The 17,972-nt window shown below is 37.7% G+C and overlaps 1 protein-coding gene across 1 annotated transcript in view; it reads left to right on the top strand.

Moving 5' to 3' along the window:
- CCDC150 (coiled-coil domain containing 150) overlaps positions 1-17,972 on the top strand; it is a 91,241-nt gene that overhangs the window by 13,446 nt on the left and 59,823 nt on the right. Inside the window, exons 9-14 of the mRNA XM_049773174.1 lie at positions 419-511; positions 1,490-1,597; positions 12,633-12,757; positions 13,010-13,187; positions 13,813-13,881; positions 16,773-16,886. Coding sequence (XP_049629131.1) covers positions 419-511; positions 1,490-1,597; positions 12,633-12,757; positions 13,010-13,187; positions 13,813-13,881; positions 16,773-16,886 — 687 coding nt within the window. The remainder of the gene's footprint in view (positions 1-418; positions 512-1,489; positions 1,598-12,632; positions 12,758-13,009; positions 13,188-13,812; positions 13,882-16,772; positions 16,887-17,972) is intronic.

Below are 17,972 nucleotides of genomic sequence, written 5' to 3'. Positions count from 1 at the left end.
TCCTTGCTCAAAATGTTTTCAATTGATTATAGCTTGACTTCCTTAAATTATTTTTCAATCACAAAATCTAACTACTTAATAATAGGAGAAATGATTTTATGTAGCATGAAATATTTCCTCTTAGAACATCACTGATATAAGGCAATAGGTTTAATGTTTAGTTTTGGTTATAGGCAGGTTTCTGCTAGTTGTATTACCAGTATAAAGAGATTTTACTACACAGTTTTGGTAAGTTGCAGAGAGGCTTGGAAGTTAAATATATGAAGATTTTAAATATTATTTTATAAGATGCAAAAATATTATTATAATTTAAACTGGCATTGGCCAAAATAGTAAACAAGTATTTGAACAGAGAGCTACATGCACTAGGTCTTAAATATGCCTATAAAAAGAATGAGAAATTTATTTTTCCCTATAGAACTTGCAGAGATCTTTTGACAAGGAACAAGGCGAAAATGCATATTTGAAATCTGAAGTAGTAGCCCTTAATGAAGCATCAGGAAAAGCACAGGTACTTTTTATCCATTTTTCTGGTTTGTAGATGCTATTTACTTTTGTCAATATTAAGAAGAACCACTTATTCTGATTATATAAATTCGTACCATTGGCATTATCCAGATTTTTGTTTTCATATGACACAGCTCATCAGATTTCTTAACCGCTAAATTATACATTAGATTATAATTTGACTTTGCTTGATTTATTTACTCATCAATGTTTTTTTGTTTTATTTTGTTTTGTTTTGTTTTGGTGTTTGGGCCACAGCCGGTGATGCTCAGAAATTGCTCCTGGCTTTGGGGACCATATGGGATGCCGAGGATCAAACCAAGGTCCATCCTGGATCAGCCACATGCAAGGAAAATGCCCTACCGCTATGCTATCTCTCTGACCCTAAAGAAGGTTTTTTAATTAGATCTATGATAGATCTATTGAAAGAAATAGTTTTGTTTTATTTTAGTCTTATGAAACAATACAGTCATGAATACTGAACTTATTAGTGAAGAAACATACATATTTGGTGTTATCAGCTCAATTGTTCTGAATGATTAGCATCAATTTGAGAATAGTCAGACAGGCGTGGTGTTACACTGCCTTCTACACTGCAGAATGATGCTGGGATGTTCAGTTTCTCCTTTAGTTTCAACAACAGAATACAAATAATGAAATATCAATTCAGGAGAAATTAAAGTTCACATACATAGTGAAATATGAGTTAATAAGGCAGGATGTTACATAAAATAATTATTTGAACTATTTGTATACTCCTTTTAGATCTTTTTTTGTTTTGTTTTGTTTTTGTTTTTTTTTTTTGGGGGGGGGCCACACCCGGCGGTGCTCAGGGGTTACTCCTGGCTGTCTGCTCAGAAATAGCTCCTGGCAGGCACAGGACCATATGGGACACCGGGATTCGAACCAACCACCTTGGGTCCTGGATCGGCTGCTCGCAAGGCAAACACCAATGTGCTATCTCTCCGGGCCCTCTTTTTAGGTCTTGAACAGTCAACTGACTAACAAGTGCTCCGAGTTGAACTGCCTCCTTCAGACTGTTAGGATGGAAAATGCCAAACTCATTGCTGACCATCACGTCATTTTGCAGGTATTAACAGTTTCCTTTTTTTCTTTTTTATTCTATGAATTAAAGTTTGACAGCAGACAAGTTTTATCATTGAGATCTTTTTTGATTTAAATTTTTTTGGTGTTGGGTCACACACAGAGGCGCTCAAAGGTTACTCCTGGCTGTGCACTCAGAAATCATTCCTTGTTCCTGGGACCGTATGGTGTGCTGGAGATGGAACTCGCGTCCGTCCTGGGTCAGCTATGTGCAAGGCAAATACATTACCGCTGTGCTGCCACTCCAGCCCCCTTTTTAATTTTTATTTTATTTATTTTTTGGGGGGGGGTCCACACCCTGCGGTGCTCAGGGGTTACTCCTGGCTATCTGCTCAGAAATAGTTACTGGCAGGTACAGGGGACCATAAAGGATGCCGGGATTCGAACCAACCACCTTAGGTTCTGGATCGGCTGCTTGCAAGGCAAACGCCGCTGTGCTCTCTCCGGCCCCAATTTTTTTAAACAACTATTCAATTGTAGGAAGGATTTATTTAAATCAAAAGAAATAATCAATTCTGTGTGGTTTAACTACTTGGAATAACATGATTGAAAAATTAAATCTTGATTTAATATGTTGACTCAATTACTTAATGATTTATGATTCAACTTTTTTTTTCTTTTAGTTTTTGAGTCTCTCACTGCTTGCTCATGGCTTGCTCTTGGCTCTGTGTTCAGATATCACTGCTGGAGGGGCTCAGAGGACCATGTTGGGGGGGGGGTGCCAGGGGTTAACCTTGAGTCTGCTGTAAGCAAGTCAAGTGCCCTAGCCGCTATCTTTCAGTTTTTAATAGAGATAAATCTATAAAAATTGTGAGGAAATAAAAATAGAAATACATGAACTATATTAAACATTCTGAGAAAATTGTAAGCATGAAAAATAATGTATATTCAGTTGCAGATATACAGATAAATGCAGTTTATGATCAAATATAGGACACCCTTAGGAACTCTTTTCTTACTTTTTTTTTGTTTTTGTTTTTGTTTTGGGCCACACCCATTTGACACTCAGGGGTTACTCCTGGCTAAGTGCTCAGAAATTGCCCCTGGCTTGGGGGACCATATGGGACGCCAGGGGATCTAACCTCCGTCCTTCCTTGGCTAGTGCTTGCAAGACAGACAGACACCTTACCTCTAGCGCCACCTCACCGTCCCCCCCCCCCCCATTTTTTTTTTTTTTTTTGCCTCCTGCTCCCACCCCTCTTTTTTACTTTTTTTTTTTTTTTTGGTTTTTGGGTAACACCTGACAGCACTCAGGGGTTACTCCTGGCTCTATGCTCAGAAATTGCCCCCGGTAGGCTTGGGGATGCCTGGATTCGAACCAACATCCTTCTGCATGCAAGGCAAACACCTTACCAGTGTGCTATTTCTCTGGCCCCTACTTTTAGAGTTGAAATGATCTATCTTTGAAGCAGCTAAGAAATCTTTTTTTTTTTTGCAGCTGAGAATTCTTTTGGTTTCCCTTCCACATACTGATTTACAACATCACAGAGACTTAGCTTCAGATTTAGCTTCTCTTTCCTGTAATAATGACTACTCACCCAATACTTTGCTACTCTTTTTCCACCCCCTTCTCCTGATTCCCTCTAGTAACTACCATTGTTTTGACCTGGACTGGAAGTTGTATTTAACAGTTAGTTTAGATTTTTCCAGTTAGTTTCATGGCTGGTCAGTTTGTTTTTTGCCAGTCCTTTTTGTTAGTCATAGTCCACATATATGTGAAACTATCTGCTAATTGTCTTTAGCTTTCTTATTTTACTTAGATTATTTTAATATCCATTCATTTGAACCAAAGGGCACAATTTTTTTTTTACCATTTTTTTAAATGAAAAACTAGTAATCCATTGAATGTTTTTATCACAGCCTCTATCCACTGATATGTTTATAGGTGTGTGTATTGTTTTTTCTCTGGAGATTATAAATAATGTTGCTGTAAACATGGTGCATATACAACCTTTTTAAATCAGTGCTTTTATAATAGTCTGGTTATATGCATAGAAATGGTGCTGCTGGGTCACGTGGAATTTTCATTTTTTAAAGGAATCTATATGTCTTATTTAAAGGAATCTCTACAGAGGCTACCTCAATCCCAACAATAATCAAAGTTGTTTTTTTCTCTACATTCTTGCCAAAACCTGTTTTCCAGTTATTTTTATATAAAGCATTCTCATTAGTGGGAGGTTTTATATCATTGTTTTTTAATCTCTTCCCTAATAAGTAATGGTGAGTAATTTGTATGTCTTTAGGCCATCTTTATGTTTTTATTTTTTGAACAGATATCTGTTCAGGTCTTTTGCTCATGTTTTATTGGATGGAATTATATTTGTTGCTGAATTGTATGAGATCATTATACCTTTTGGACATTTATACCTTATAAGATATATGATGTGAAAATACCTTCTTCTAATTGATTTGTCTAGCAGTATTCAGAAAATCTAGGTATTACTGCATATGGAACTTGGCGTCTCACCTATGGCATGCATGAGCTCTGACCCTTTGAGCTTTCTCCCTTGCCCTTATTTTTTGTTTCTTATGGGAATTTCCTTTGCTGTATAAAATATTTTTAATGTAGTTCCATTTGGCATTTTGCTTTTGTTTATTTTGACACTGACCTTTCATCTCCAAATATATATCTGAAGTTGAGGCCCCTTAGCCCATATTATGTTGTTTAAGGTCTAATATATGTCTTTAATACATTTTTGAGTCAATTTTCAGTATAGTATTAGTGATTCTAGTTTTATTAATTAATTTGGTAATTATTAATTAATGTGGTAGTCCAATTTTTCTATCACCCATTTTTCTCTCCACTTTATCATTTTGGCTCATCTCTGGACTGTATTCTATTCCATTGGGCTGTGTGCCCATTTCTGTTACAATAATTTCCTGTTTTAAATATTATTGCTTTTTTATAAAGTTATAAATCAGGAGGCATTTTTTACTTCTTATGCCCCTACCAGGTAATTACTACTTTTTCATCTTGTTTAAAAGTATTATATGTCCAAAAGTATTCTAATTGTAGGTAGAGGGAATGCTTATAAAAATATTGTGTTTTTATTATTCAAAAATGGTGAGCCAGTAAACATAAATTATAAAAATAATTTGTAGTATTTCTATTGTAATAGTATCAGCTGCAATTTCATATATCCTCAAATAATTCACATGAAATGATTAAACATGATGTTTCCTTCAGGGTAACATTATTTTTATTTATTTATTTTTTTTGGTTTTTGGGCCACATCTGTTTGACGCTCAGGGGTTACTCCTGGCTATGCGCTCAGAAATCGCCCCTGGCTTGGGGGGACCATATGGGACACGGGGATCGAACCGCGGTCCATCCTACGCTAGCGCTTGCAAGGCAGACACCTTACCTCTAGCACCACCTTCCCGGCCCCTCAGGGTAACATTATTTGAAAGAGGTTAAAGTTAGAAAAGTGGAGACCTTTTAACATTTTATACACTAATATTGTTCACTTTGAAATTTGGGGCATTGGTGATGGAAATGTCGCACAGGTGAAGGGGAGTGTTCTTTATATGTTTGAAACCCAACTACAATCATGTTTGTAATCAAATTGTATAAATAAAGACATTTAAACATTATTTTGAAAATATATGCTTTTAGAAAAAAGACATAGTTGTGAGTACCCAGTATATAAGGGCTATTGTTTACTTATCAAATTAGTTCTTTAGAGTGAGTCACTAAATCTCTCTAATGTTGACGGTTAATGAAACTTCTTGTACATTCAGCATACAAATGTTAGTTTATCAGCAGCAAAATACTAATCTCTAATAAATAAGGTGTTAAATACAAAAAATGCTTATGAAAATTGTAATATCCAAAAATATTCTTTATGTCATTTAACCTCTTTAAAAATATTTCCGGGTTGGGGCTGGAGTAATAACACAATAGTAGGGTGTTTGTCTTGCATGTGGCCAACCCAGGATGAACATAGGTTTGATCCCCGGCAACCCATATTTTCCCTTGAGCCTGCCAGGAGTGATTTCTGAGCACAGAGCCAGAAGTAACCCCTGAGCGCCACTGGGTATGGCCCCCAAAAATAAATAAAAATATTTTCAGGGAGTGGAGATGTGGTTAAAGTAGTAGAGCACATTTCTTGTATTTGTGAGAACCTAACACTCATTCCTACCACCACAGGGCCAATGAGCACTGTCTAGTGAAAGCCATGATCCCTGAGGATTAGCCCCAAGTATAGCTCCAAATTCTATAAAAAAATGGAGCTTTAACAAGAAAGACATGTTAAACATTTAAAAACTATCAGGTTACATGGAAATGCATTCTTGACTATTGGACAACAGTTCAAAAATAATACAATTGTCATAAGTTAGATGGGCACAGGGAGAAAGTTTGGCATTAAATGAATTCTTTTTAAATTTTTATTTCTTTTTTTTTTTTTAATGCATAATTTTTTTTTATTTAAACACCTTGATTACATACATGATTGTGTTTGGGTTTCAGTCATAAAAGGAACACCACCCATCACCAGTGCAACATTCCCATCACCCAAGTCCCAAATCTTCCTCCTCCCCACCCAACCCCCGCCTGTACCCTAAACAGGCTCTACATTTCCCTCATACATTCTCAATATTAGGACAGTTCAAAATGTAGTTATTTCTCTAACTAAACTCATCACTCTTTGTGGTGAGCTTCCTGAGGTGAGCTGGAACTTCCAGCTCTTTTCTCTTTTGTGTCTGAAAATTATTATTACAAGGGTGTCTTTCATTTTTCTTAAAACCCATAGATGAGTGAGACCATTCTGCGTTTTTCTCTCTCTCTCTGACTTATTTCACTCAGCATAATAGATTCCATGTACATCCATGTATAGGAAAATTTCATGACTTCATCTCTCCTGACAGCTGCATAATATTCCATTGTGTATATGTACCACAGTTTCTTTAGCCATTCGTCTGTTGAAGGGCATCTTGGTTGTTTCCAGAGTCTTGCTATGGTAAATAGAGCTGCAATGAATATAGGTGTAAGGAAGGGGTTTTTGTATTGTATTTTTGTGTTCCTAGGGTATATTCCTAGGAGTGGTATAGCTGGATCGTATGGGAGCTCGATTTCCAGTTTTTGGAGGAATCTCCATATCGCTTTCCATAAAGGTTGAACTAGACAGCATTCCCACCAGCAGTGGATAAGAGTTCCTTTCTCTCCACATCCCCGCCAACACTGTTTATTCTCATTCTTTGTGATGTGTGCCATTCTCTGGGGTGTGAGGTGGTATCTCATCGTTGTTTTGATTTGCATCTCCCTGATGATTAGTGATGTGGAACATTTTTTCATGTGTCTTTTGGCCATGCGTATTTCTTCTTTGTCAAAGTGTCTGTTCATTTCTTCTCCCCATTTTTTGATGGGGTTAGATGTTTTTTTCTTGTAAAGTTCTGTCAGTGCCTTGTATATTTTGGAGATTAGCCCCTTATCTGATGGGTATTGGGTGAATAGTTTCTCCCACTCAGTGGGTGGCTCTTGTATCCTGGGCACTATTTCCTTTGAGGTGCAGAAGCTTCTCAGCTTAATATATTCCCATCTGTTAATCTCTGCTTTCACTTGCTTGGAGAGTGCAGTTTCCTCCTTGAAGATGCCTGTAATGTCCTGTAGTGTTTTGCCTATGTGCTGTTCTATATATCTTATGGTTTTGGGGCTGATATCGAGGTCTTTAATCCATTTGGATTTTACCTTTGTACATGATGTTAGCTGGGGGTCTAAGTTTAATTTTTTGCAAGTGGCTATCCAATTGTGCCAACACCACTTGTTGAAGAGGCTTTCCCTGCTCCATTTAGGATTTCCTGCTCCTTTATCAAAAATTAGATGGTTGTATCTCTGGGGAACATTTTCTGAGTATTCAAGCCTATTCCACTGATCTGAGGACCTATCCTTATTCCAATACCATGCTGTTTTGATAACTGTTGCTTTGTAGTACAGTTTAAAGTTGGGAAAAGTAATTCCTCCCATATTCTTTTTCCCAATGATTGCTTTAGCTATTCGAGGGTGTTTATTGTTCCAAATGAATTTCAAAAGTGTCTGATCCACTTCTTTGAAGAATGTCATGGGTATCTTTAGAGGGATGGCATTAAATCTGTATAATGCCTTGGGGAGTATTGACATTTTGATGATGTTAATCCTGCCAATCCATGAGCAGGGTATGTGTTTCCATTTCCGTGTGTCCTCTCTTATTGGAGCAGAGTTTTATAGTTTTCTTTGTATAGGTCCTTCACATATTTAGTCAAGTTGATTCCAAGATATTTGAGTTTGTGTGGTACTATTGTGAATGGGGTTGTTTTCTTAATGTCCATTTCTTCCTTATTACTATTGGTATATAGAAAGGCCATTGATTTTTGTGTGTTAATTTTGTAGCCTGCCACCTTGCTATATGAGTCTCTTGTTTCTAGAAGCTTTTTGATAGAGTCTTTAGGGTTTTCTAAGTAGAGTATCATGTCATCTGCAAACAGTGAGAGCTTGACTTCTTCCTTTCCTATCTGGATTCCCTTGATATCCTTTTCTTGCCTAATCGCTATAGCAAGTACTTCCAGTGCTATGTTGAATAGGAGTGGTGAGAGAGGACAGCCTTGTCTTGTGCCAGAATTTAGAGGGAAGGCTTTCAGTTTTTCTCCATTGAGGATAATATTTGCCACTGGCTTGTGGTAGATGGCCTTCACTATATTGAGAAAGGTTCCCTCCATTCCCATCTTGCTGAGAGTTTTGATCAAGAATGGGTGTTGGACCTTATCAAATGCTTTCTCTGCATCTATTGATATGATCATGTGGTTTTTATTTTTCTTGTTATTGATGTTGTGTATTATGTTGATAGATTTACGGATGTTAAACCAGCCTTGCATTCCTGGGATGAAACCTACTTGATCGTAGTGGATGATCTTTTTAACGAGGCATTGAATCCTATTTGCCAGGATTTTGTTGAGGATCTTTGCATCTGCATTCATCAGTGATATTGGTCTGTAATTTTCTTTTTTTGGTAGCGTCTCTGTCTGGTTTAGGTATCAAGGTGATGTTGGCTTCATAAAAGCTATTTGGAAGTGTTTCTGTTTGTTCAATTTCATGAAAGAGTCTTGCCAAGATTGGCAGTAGTTCCTCTTGGAAAGTTTGATAGAATTCATTAGTGAATCCATCTGGACCTGGGCTTTTGTTTTTCGGCAGACATTTGATTACTGTTTTAATTTCATCAATGGTGATGGGGGTGTTTAGATATTCTACATCCTCTTCCTTCAACCGTGGAAGATTATAAGAGTCCAAGAATTTATCCATTTCTTCCAGGTTCTCATTTTTAGTGGCGTAGAGTTTTTCAAAGTAGTTTCTGATTACCCTTTGAATCTCTGTCATATCAGTAGTGATCTCTCCTTTTTCATTCCTGATACGAGTTATCAAGTTTCTCTCTCTCTCTTTCTTTGTTAGGTTTGCCAGTGGTCTATCAATCTTGTTTATTTTTTCAAAGAACCAACTTCTGCTTTCGTTGATCTTTCGGATTGTTTTTTGAGTTTCCACTTCGTTGATTTCTGCTCTCAGCTTTGTTATTTCCTTCTGTCTTCCTATTCTTGGGTCCTTTTGTTGAGCATTTTCTAGTTCTAGTAGCTGTGTCATTAAGCTACTCAGGTAAGCTCCTTCTTCCTTCCTGATGTGTGCTTGCAAAGCTATAAATTTTCCTCTCAGTACTGCTTTTGCTGTGTCCCATAAGTTCTGAGAGTTTGTGTCTTTATTGTCATTTGTTTCCAGGAACCTTTTTATTTCCTCCTTGATTTCATCTCGGACCCACTGGTTATTGAGCATGAGACTGTTTAACTTCCAGGTGTTAAAGTGTTTCTTCTGAGTCCCTTTGGAGTTCACAAATAATTTCAGAGCCTTGTGGTCAGCGAAGGTAGTCTGCAAAATTTCTATCCTCTTGATCTTATGGAGGTATGTTTTATGTGCCAGCATGTAGTCTATCCTGGAGAATGTCCCGTGTACATTGGAGAAGAATGTGTATCCAGGTTTCTGGGGATGGAGTGTCCTATATATATCCACTAGGCCTCTTTCTTCCATTTCTCTCCTCAGGTCTAGTATATTCTTGTTGGGTTTCAGTCTGGTTGACCTGTCCAGTGTTGACAAAGCCGTGTTAAGGTCCCCCACAATTATTGTGTTGTTGTTGATATTATTTTTCAGATTTGTCAACAGTTGTATTAAATATTTTGCTGGCCCCTCATTCGGTGCATATATGTTTAGGAGAGTGAATTCTTCCTGCTCTACGTACCCCTTGATTAATATAAAATGTCCGTCTTTGTCCCTTACAACCTTCCTGAGTATAAAGTTTGCATTATCTGATATTAGTATGGCCACTCCAGCTTTTTTATGGGTGTTGTTTGCTTGGATAACTTTTCTCCAGCCTTTTATTTTGAGTCTATGTTTGTTCTGACTATTCAGGTGCGTTTCTTGTAGGCAGCAGAAGGTTGGATTGAGTTTTTTGATCCATTTAGCCACTCTGTGTCTCTTAACTGGTGCATTTAGTCCATTGACGTTGAGAGAAAGAATTGTCCTGGGATTTAACGCCATCTTTATTTCAAAATTTGGTGTGTCTTTTGGGTAGTCTTGTCTTAGATTAGGTCTTTCAGTTTTTCTCTTAAGACTGGTTTTGTGTCTGTGAAGTTTCTGAGCTGTTTTTTGTCTGTGAAACCATGTATTCTTCCATCAAACTGGAAAGTGAGTTTTGCTGGGTATAGTATTCTGGGTGAAGCATTCATTTCATTCAGTCTTGTCACAATATCCCACCACTGCTTTCTGGCATTGAGCGTTTCTGGTGACAGGTCTGCTGTAAATCTCAGGGAAGCTTGCTTGAACATGATTTCCCCTTTTGATCTTGCTGTTTTCAGAATTCTGTCTCTATCTGTGGGATTTGTCATTGTGACTAGGATGTGTCTTGGGGTGGTTTTTCTGGGGTCTCTTTTGGTTGGTACTCTTCGGGCATGCAGGATTTGATCACATATATTCTTTAGCTCTGGAAGTTTCTCTTTAATGATGTTCTTGACCATTGATTCTTCCTGGAAATTTTCTTCCTGGGTCTCTGGGACTCCAATGATTCTTAAGTTGTTTCTGTTGATCTTATCATAGACTTCTATTTTCGTCTGTTCCCATTCTTTGACTAATTTTTCCATTGTCTGCTCATTTGCTTTAAGTTTTTTGTCCAATCTCTCCTGCTGTATGGAATTGTTATGTATCTCATCTTCCACAGCACCAAGTCTATTCTCAGCTTCTGATACCCTGTCCCAGAGCTTATTTATTTTGTCATTCACTTCGTTTACTGACTTTTTCAGTCCTGTTAGTTGACATGTTATTTCAGTTTGGAGTTTTGTCATTTCTGCCTTCATATTTTCTTGGTTCTTATTAGTGTTCTGTTCAACTCGATCCATGGTTTCTTGGAGTCTGTTGAGCACCTTCCATATTGCTAGTCTAAAGTCCTTATCTGAGAGGTTGATTAGTTGTTCAGTCATTATCTGGTCCTCAGAATTGTCATCTTCATTCTCTATGTCTGATGCTGGCCTGCGTTGTTTCCCCATTGTCACACTTGTATTGTGGGTTTTTCTACGTGTTGTGGTGGTATTCATTGTCTATATGATGCAGGCAGCACACTCCTCTGGCTCCTCCCTTTCTGGATGGGCTGACTTGCCTCTAAGGGAGGGGAGTCCTCCGTGGATGAGGCCTCACACTGGGTCAAATCTTAGGCCCGAGCATGCAACAGAGAAGACAGTCCAGAGAGAAATGTTTGCTTCTGTGATATAGCGCCGTTCTTAGTGTGATTTTTCCTTCTTGTTGCAATGGAGTTCTTTCCTTAGAAAGAGTGCACGGCCGCTCCGCTTCGCTACGCGGCCGTGCTCCTCTGAGCCTCTTTTTGCCCCACTCGCAAGAGTTTCATGCAAGAGGACAGTAGACAGACATAGACAGGTCACACTCACAGTCTTTCACAGCTGAGCCCCACTGGGCCGGTGTACTTTCACGGATTTTCCCCGCCTGGTGTCACACACAGGGAGCCAGCTTTTGCAAAGGTTAGCCGGTTTTTATGCTCTGAAGTCCCTCCCTGAAAATGGCGTCTGGGCAAGCGAGGTTTCTGGAGGCTCTTTTTGCCCCACTCGCAAGAGTTTCACGCAAGAGGACAGTAGACAGACATAGACAGGTCACACTCACAGTCTTTCACAGCTGAGCCCCACTGGGCCGGTGTACTTTCGCGGATTTTCCCCGCCTGGTGTCACACACAGGGAGCCAGCTTTTGCAAAGGTTAGCCGGTTTTTATGCTCTGAAGTCTCTCCCTGAAAATGGCGTCTGGGCGAGCGATGTTTCTGGAGGCTCTTTTTGCCCCACTCGCAAGAGTTTCACGCAAGAGGACAGTAGACAGACATAGACAGGTCACACTCACAGTCTTTCACAGCTGAGCCCCACTGGGCCGGTGTACTTTCGCGGATTTTCCCCGCCTGGTGTCACACACAGGGAGCCAGCTTTTGCAAAGGTTAGCCGGTTTTTATGCTCTGAAGTCTCTCCCTGAAAATGGCGTCTGGGCGAGCGAGGTTTCTGGAGGCTCTTTTTGCCCCACTCGCAAGAGTTTCACGCAAGAGGACAGTAGACAGACATAGACAGGTCACACTCACAGTCTTTCACAGCTGAGCCCCACTGGGCCGGTGTACTTTCGCGGATTTTCCCCGCCTGGTGTCACAGCGACCTTGCGTGCTGCGGGGCGGGCGGGCGGGCGAGGGCTCGGTCTAAATTTTTATTTCTGTAATTAAAATGTTCTTTTATAAGGAAAGCATGATCTTTGGTTATTCTAAAGAATAACTTACGTAAATTAATATTTTTGGTTCTTTTGTTTTTGTGTTTGGGCCACATCTAGGGGTGCTCAGGGAACCATATGGGATGCCAGGAATTGAACCCTGGTTGGCCATATGCTATCACTCAGGTCCTATTTTTGGTTCTTTTAAAGAATAGAGTATCTCCTCTAACTTTCTAGAATCTCAGCTTTTGGTGATTTCTAAAGCAGGTAGAACAGAAAGTGATGAGCCAGACATTTCAAGAGCAAAACTTACTGCTAGATGCAGCCCAGGCCAGTCTCACAAATGAGCTACAGACTGTTCAGAATGAGAAAAACCAACTTCAAGAACATCTGTAAGTCAATTGCAGTCAACACCTTAAGCATCTTTTGTTCTTACCTATGTATTCCTTATTATTAAAATAAATGTTTAATTCCCTATTTGCCTGGGACAATTGCAAAGATAAATTTCAAACTGCTTTTAAGTTGCTAATTTTATTAGACTAGTCTACTGCTCTCAAACAGAAGGAAACTGTGAGAAGGACATTCAGTATTTCTATTAAGAAAAATCTCATCTCGGTTCCATGTTTTCTGTTCTCTTCCTGGAGGGATCATTTAATAATTGAGCACAATGAATGTACCCAGAAAGTGCAAGAGGCTGAGAAGAGAACTGCCGTGCAAAAAGAACTGCTGGAGTCCACTATTGCTAGAATGCAAGGTGAACTGGAAATGTCGATGCAAGAGAAGAAATCTTTGATAGAAGAGAAAGACAGATCTGAAAGAGAGGTACAGAGAGGCAGTCTTCTGTTTTACTTTCTGGCTGTGCTGATAATATTGGTTGAAATGGTCTTTTAACTAAAAAAAAAAAAAAGAAGGCAATTATAAACCAGATGTAGCTATAGAAGGTCTAAGAAATCTTTAGATGTATCATGTTTAACTTCTAGCAAATTGAAGGGCAGTATATTTGTTTTATAAATAATTACGAGTTTTACGATGTTCAATGGTATGCCCTTCTGCAGAAGTAGCTATTGGGAACACATCCTCATTTAAAAATGACATTTGATTTGATTTTTCCTGAAAGCAGTAGGACTATGGATGCCCAACTACAAACATGCTTGTAATCATGGTGCTTAAATAAAGATTTATATATTTAAAAAAAAAAAAAAAAAGGAATAGCTCTTTTCCTTGCTGGGAAGGGAATCCCCAGAGTGTGACCTGCAGACGTGTCTTTCTACTTTCAGGGCTATTTGTGAAATCTGTTCTGCCTCAGAGACTCCCTGAGTGGCCCTGTTTCTGAGAGGAGGTGCTCTCTTGGCAGTGTAGGTATAAACGCAGGCCCTGTATTTCAGAGGAGCGCCAATTGGCGCCTTTGAAACTGACCCTGTCCGTGCATTTCTGTTTTCCAATGTAGATTCATGAAGCAAAAAAAGAAATGGCCAAAGGAAAAAGCAAACTGGAAAGAGAATTAGCTGAAAGCAAGGTAGTTTGCCTTTTACTTGTTGTTCTTTTACTATATTTCATTTCTGTTTGGATTCTCTATCTGGCTTTTGTGTCACTTTATCTGACCGTGGAGATGTTGATTTACAACATATTGTACAAAATGTTGATTTATTTTGTTGACTTACAAGAAGGGGGAAAATAAAGAACCCAGGAAACTGGTAGCAACTCAGATTTCTCTCGCTAGTCACCACAGCATGAGGCTTTTTCTAGGGAACCTGGATTGTGGAGCCCCTGGTATTGGCCAGTGAACCATCATCACTGCCTCTGTCCCCTTGTTCGCCATATAATTTCATCAGGATGTCTGTCCTCTTAGAGTGAGCCAGATCATGGATTTAAAAAATTGTGATTATCATAATGTGGTTTTTCATCAAAAGTGAATTTAAGCTTCCTGAAAGTCTATTAGCACTTGCTAATTTATCTGTAGGGTACTTTTACCTGGATTCTAAAATGATAGTATTACCAAAGAAGCCAATGTACATCTTATAAAATACAAGATAAGTCTTTAAAGCATTGAATATTTGTATATTTAAAAATTTGAAGAGAGTGAAGATTGTCATTGTGATTTAGTGACTATCTGGAGCAGCAAGGAGAATTAGCCTACCTCCTCACACATTAAGCGTGTTGGATATATTTACTAAGCTTTGACTATCTTGTGGCTTCTGTGTCAGATAAATATCATTTCTCTTGCCATATATAAATATATCAGGTTTTAGGAACTGGGGATAGAAAAGAGCTATAAAGTCTGAGTCTTGGTTCAAACAGCAGTAATGAAGCTGGCAATTAGTTCCTTTGGTGATGACCTGAAAATATATTTTCAAGTCTTGATGACTTGGTGACTTGAGTGACTTGAAAATATTGTACCCTTTCTATTCGAATATACTTGATTTTTATGAAAGGGACTTTTAATTTTATTTTACTTTAATTTTATCCTTTTTTCAAGTGTACTTTTTATTTCATTTATTTGTTTAGGTCCATTTAGAAAATAGAATTTTCTCCAACAAAGGATTGAAAAAAATAGTTCTTACTATTAAAAGTGATCCCTGAATTACAGAGCTAGGAGTTAGTCCTAATTACTGATGAGTGTGGTTTAGTCCCCTCTCCCCTCCTCTCTCTCTCTCTCTCTCTCTCTTCTCTCTCTCTCTCTCTCTCATACTGCTGAGATTAAGCATCAGATATTCATATTGTCTTTGATAAAGAAACCCCACTCAGATGGCAGTGAGTTCTAATTGAAAGGGAACTCTTCAAGGTGTAGAAATTTTCTCTGAGGTACAGGGAGGTTTTACTCAGCTTTTGGAGTGTGGAGGGTATGACAATGTCTGTTAACCCCAAACGATTCCTTGTTTAAGGTTCTTGTCTGGTTGGTCTGTTCACTAATGTGAATGGGGTGTTAAAGCCTCCTGCTAGTACTGTGTTGTGGTTGCTGTATCTCCACAGGCCCATTTGCTATTGCTTTATAAACTCTGCTGCTCCTTTATTGACTGTATATATGTTGATCAAAATTAAGCCCTCTTGATCTTTTAACCAGTATGTAATATATAGCCCCATTTCTTATTATCTTATTGTAATCTGAACATTATTTAGTTTGAGACTATAGGTACCCCTGCTCTCTCTAAGTCTTTCATTACCCCATAACATTGTGTTCTAATTTGGATGTGCCCTCTCCCAAATAACACAAAAAATGGTCAACTAATTTGTAAAGTATTAGACTGTTAAAAATGCAGTATTTTCTATATTGTAATCATAATACTTATAATTATGTCAGATGTATCATTTGATTTTTACTTCCCAGTTTTGATGGCAGGGATAAAGCTCAGCCCAGTGCAAGCAAGATCAGGCATGTGCTCCTGCCCTTGGAGCTGTCTCCTTGGTCCTGAGCTGGCATCCTTTCTACTCTTTTACTTCCCATCCATTATATCTGTGGATAAAACATTTGTCTTATGAATAGCATAGTGCTGGATCTTGAAAAAAGAATAGCTTTTGAGATAGACAGCAAGAAATAGCTTAAAGGGTTGAGTGCATTTTTTTTTTTTTGTTATGGGGAGGGGCACCTGGTGGTGCTCAGGGGGTTACTCCTGACTGTGCTCAGGGATAACTCACTTCTAGCAGTACTCAGGGGAGCCTATAAAGTCTAATCTGGATAGATTAAACCAAAGATAGACCTAAGATTACACTTTAGGTAGATCTAATCTGGTTAGATCACATGCAACTTGTGATCACATGCAACTTGGGCCACACCAGGTTCTGTAGTCAGTGAGATTCATTGTTGGGATTTTTCATGAGACCATGTGGTGCTAGGCATTGAACATAGGCCCCTATTGCCTGTCTATTCTTTGCTTGCTAGAGATGATTTATTTTTATTTCAAATTTGCTGAGCTTTTAATCATAAATACTTAATTTTCATGAAATGCCTTTTAGGCATCTTGAGAATAGGATTTTTTCTTGTCAATGTGGAATTGAATTTATATGTTGAACAAACTATATATTACTAGAACAAATTAATTGAGTCTTGAATTTTTTATTTTGATTGATTCCTCTTGTTAATATTATATAAGATATGTATTAACATATATTCATAAATTGTAGTATTTAAATATAATATAAATTATATATAAATATAAATATAAAAATGTTAGGATTTAATAGTAAATATAGCTACTTTGTAATAGTTCTTGAAAACAACAACTAGAAAGGCTGAAAGATAAAAAGAAAATAGGTTTTAAATGATTATTAATCACCAAACTCGAGGTCTGATATAAAGGCAGAGAAATAGTATTCAGAAGATTTATTTTGTAGTTACAAATATATTTTTAAAAATAAGATACTTTTGTATTATCAATAGATAGATTTCTTATCTTTTTTTGTTTTTAAAAGGAAGACATAAATTCACTAACTCACAAACTGCGAGATCTAGAGGGGAAAAATAAACTCCTGGCCAGTCAAGTGGCTTCTTTAGAACTTCAGCAAATGTCTTCAGATTTCCATGGGGTGGGTATAAAAAGGTCAGTTTATTGTACGATTTAATGATTTCTGAGTTTAAAATAGTCAGGTGCCATAAATTTTTTTCACTTATGTTTAAATCTCAGTATAAATATCTTATGAAAAACATATACTTTTACAGAAATCCAAATACTTTTATGACTGAAATCCAACTACAATCATGCTTGTAATCATGGTGCTTAAATAAAGATTTTGTATATTAAGAAAATACAAATACAGTTTAAACAATAGAGGGTAATAAAAAAACAAGAATTTATGGCAGAATTAAATATATACCAGATATATTTGAGTTTAAGCCAAGTTTGTCCAGCACAAAATCTGTGCTGAAACACAAACTTGGCTTATACTTGGATTGTATAGGTTATTTGATTTGGTGTGTGTGCACTGAATCAAATGCACATAGTCTTCAGTCGTCTTCTGCCGTCTGCTGGAGGGGGCGGTGCTTCAGCTAAGTCCTCAAGTTAAGGCTGAATGAAGATGTAGGCGGCTGAACTGAACTGGATGCCACTGAACTATTTAACCCACATTATTCTGCGCTTTGTATGAGACTGATAGCAGTGATGATATCTGCAAACTCAGTGATGATGACGATGTCTATGCTGGTACCCTCACATTAGATACAGCTGAAGCTCTGTTCGGACATACAGATGAGGAGGAGGAGGAGGAATCCAGTTTTGAAGGATTTTAACTTTTGTGATTTAGCTTTATTACCTGTTAAGCTATGGTTTTAAAGTTTTAAAGTTATTGTTGCTAGTTTACAGGGTTTTTTTTAGCAATAAATATTGAAAAACATTTAACCTACTGATTCCTCAATTATTGTAATTGTTTTGGGTGTATAATTTTATTTTTGAAATTTACCAGTGGCTGCTGCATTTTCCACCTCAGTTTATACCTGAGTCACTAAGTTTTCCCAGTTTTTAGGATAAAATTAAAGGGTCAGCTTATGTTGGTTTATTGAGTATATACGATATATGAAATGCACATATACTTCTAATGTATTAAAATAACTCTGTTTCCATACACTGAGGAAGAAATTTTTAGTTATCTCATACTTTCTTCTACATGTGTTAGTAA

Source organism: Suncus etruscus, chromosome 5 (genome assembly GCF_024139225.1).
Source record: "Suncus etruscus isolate mSunEtr1 chromosome 5, mSunEtr1.pri.cur, whole genome shotgun sequence".
Lineage (NCBI taxonomy): Eukaryota > Metazoa > Chordata > Mammalia > Eulipotyphla > Soricidae > Suncus > Suncus etruscus.
The sequence above is the reverse complement of the archived record's forward strand: the minus strand, read 5'-3'. Positions and strand labels throughout refer to the sequence as shown.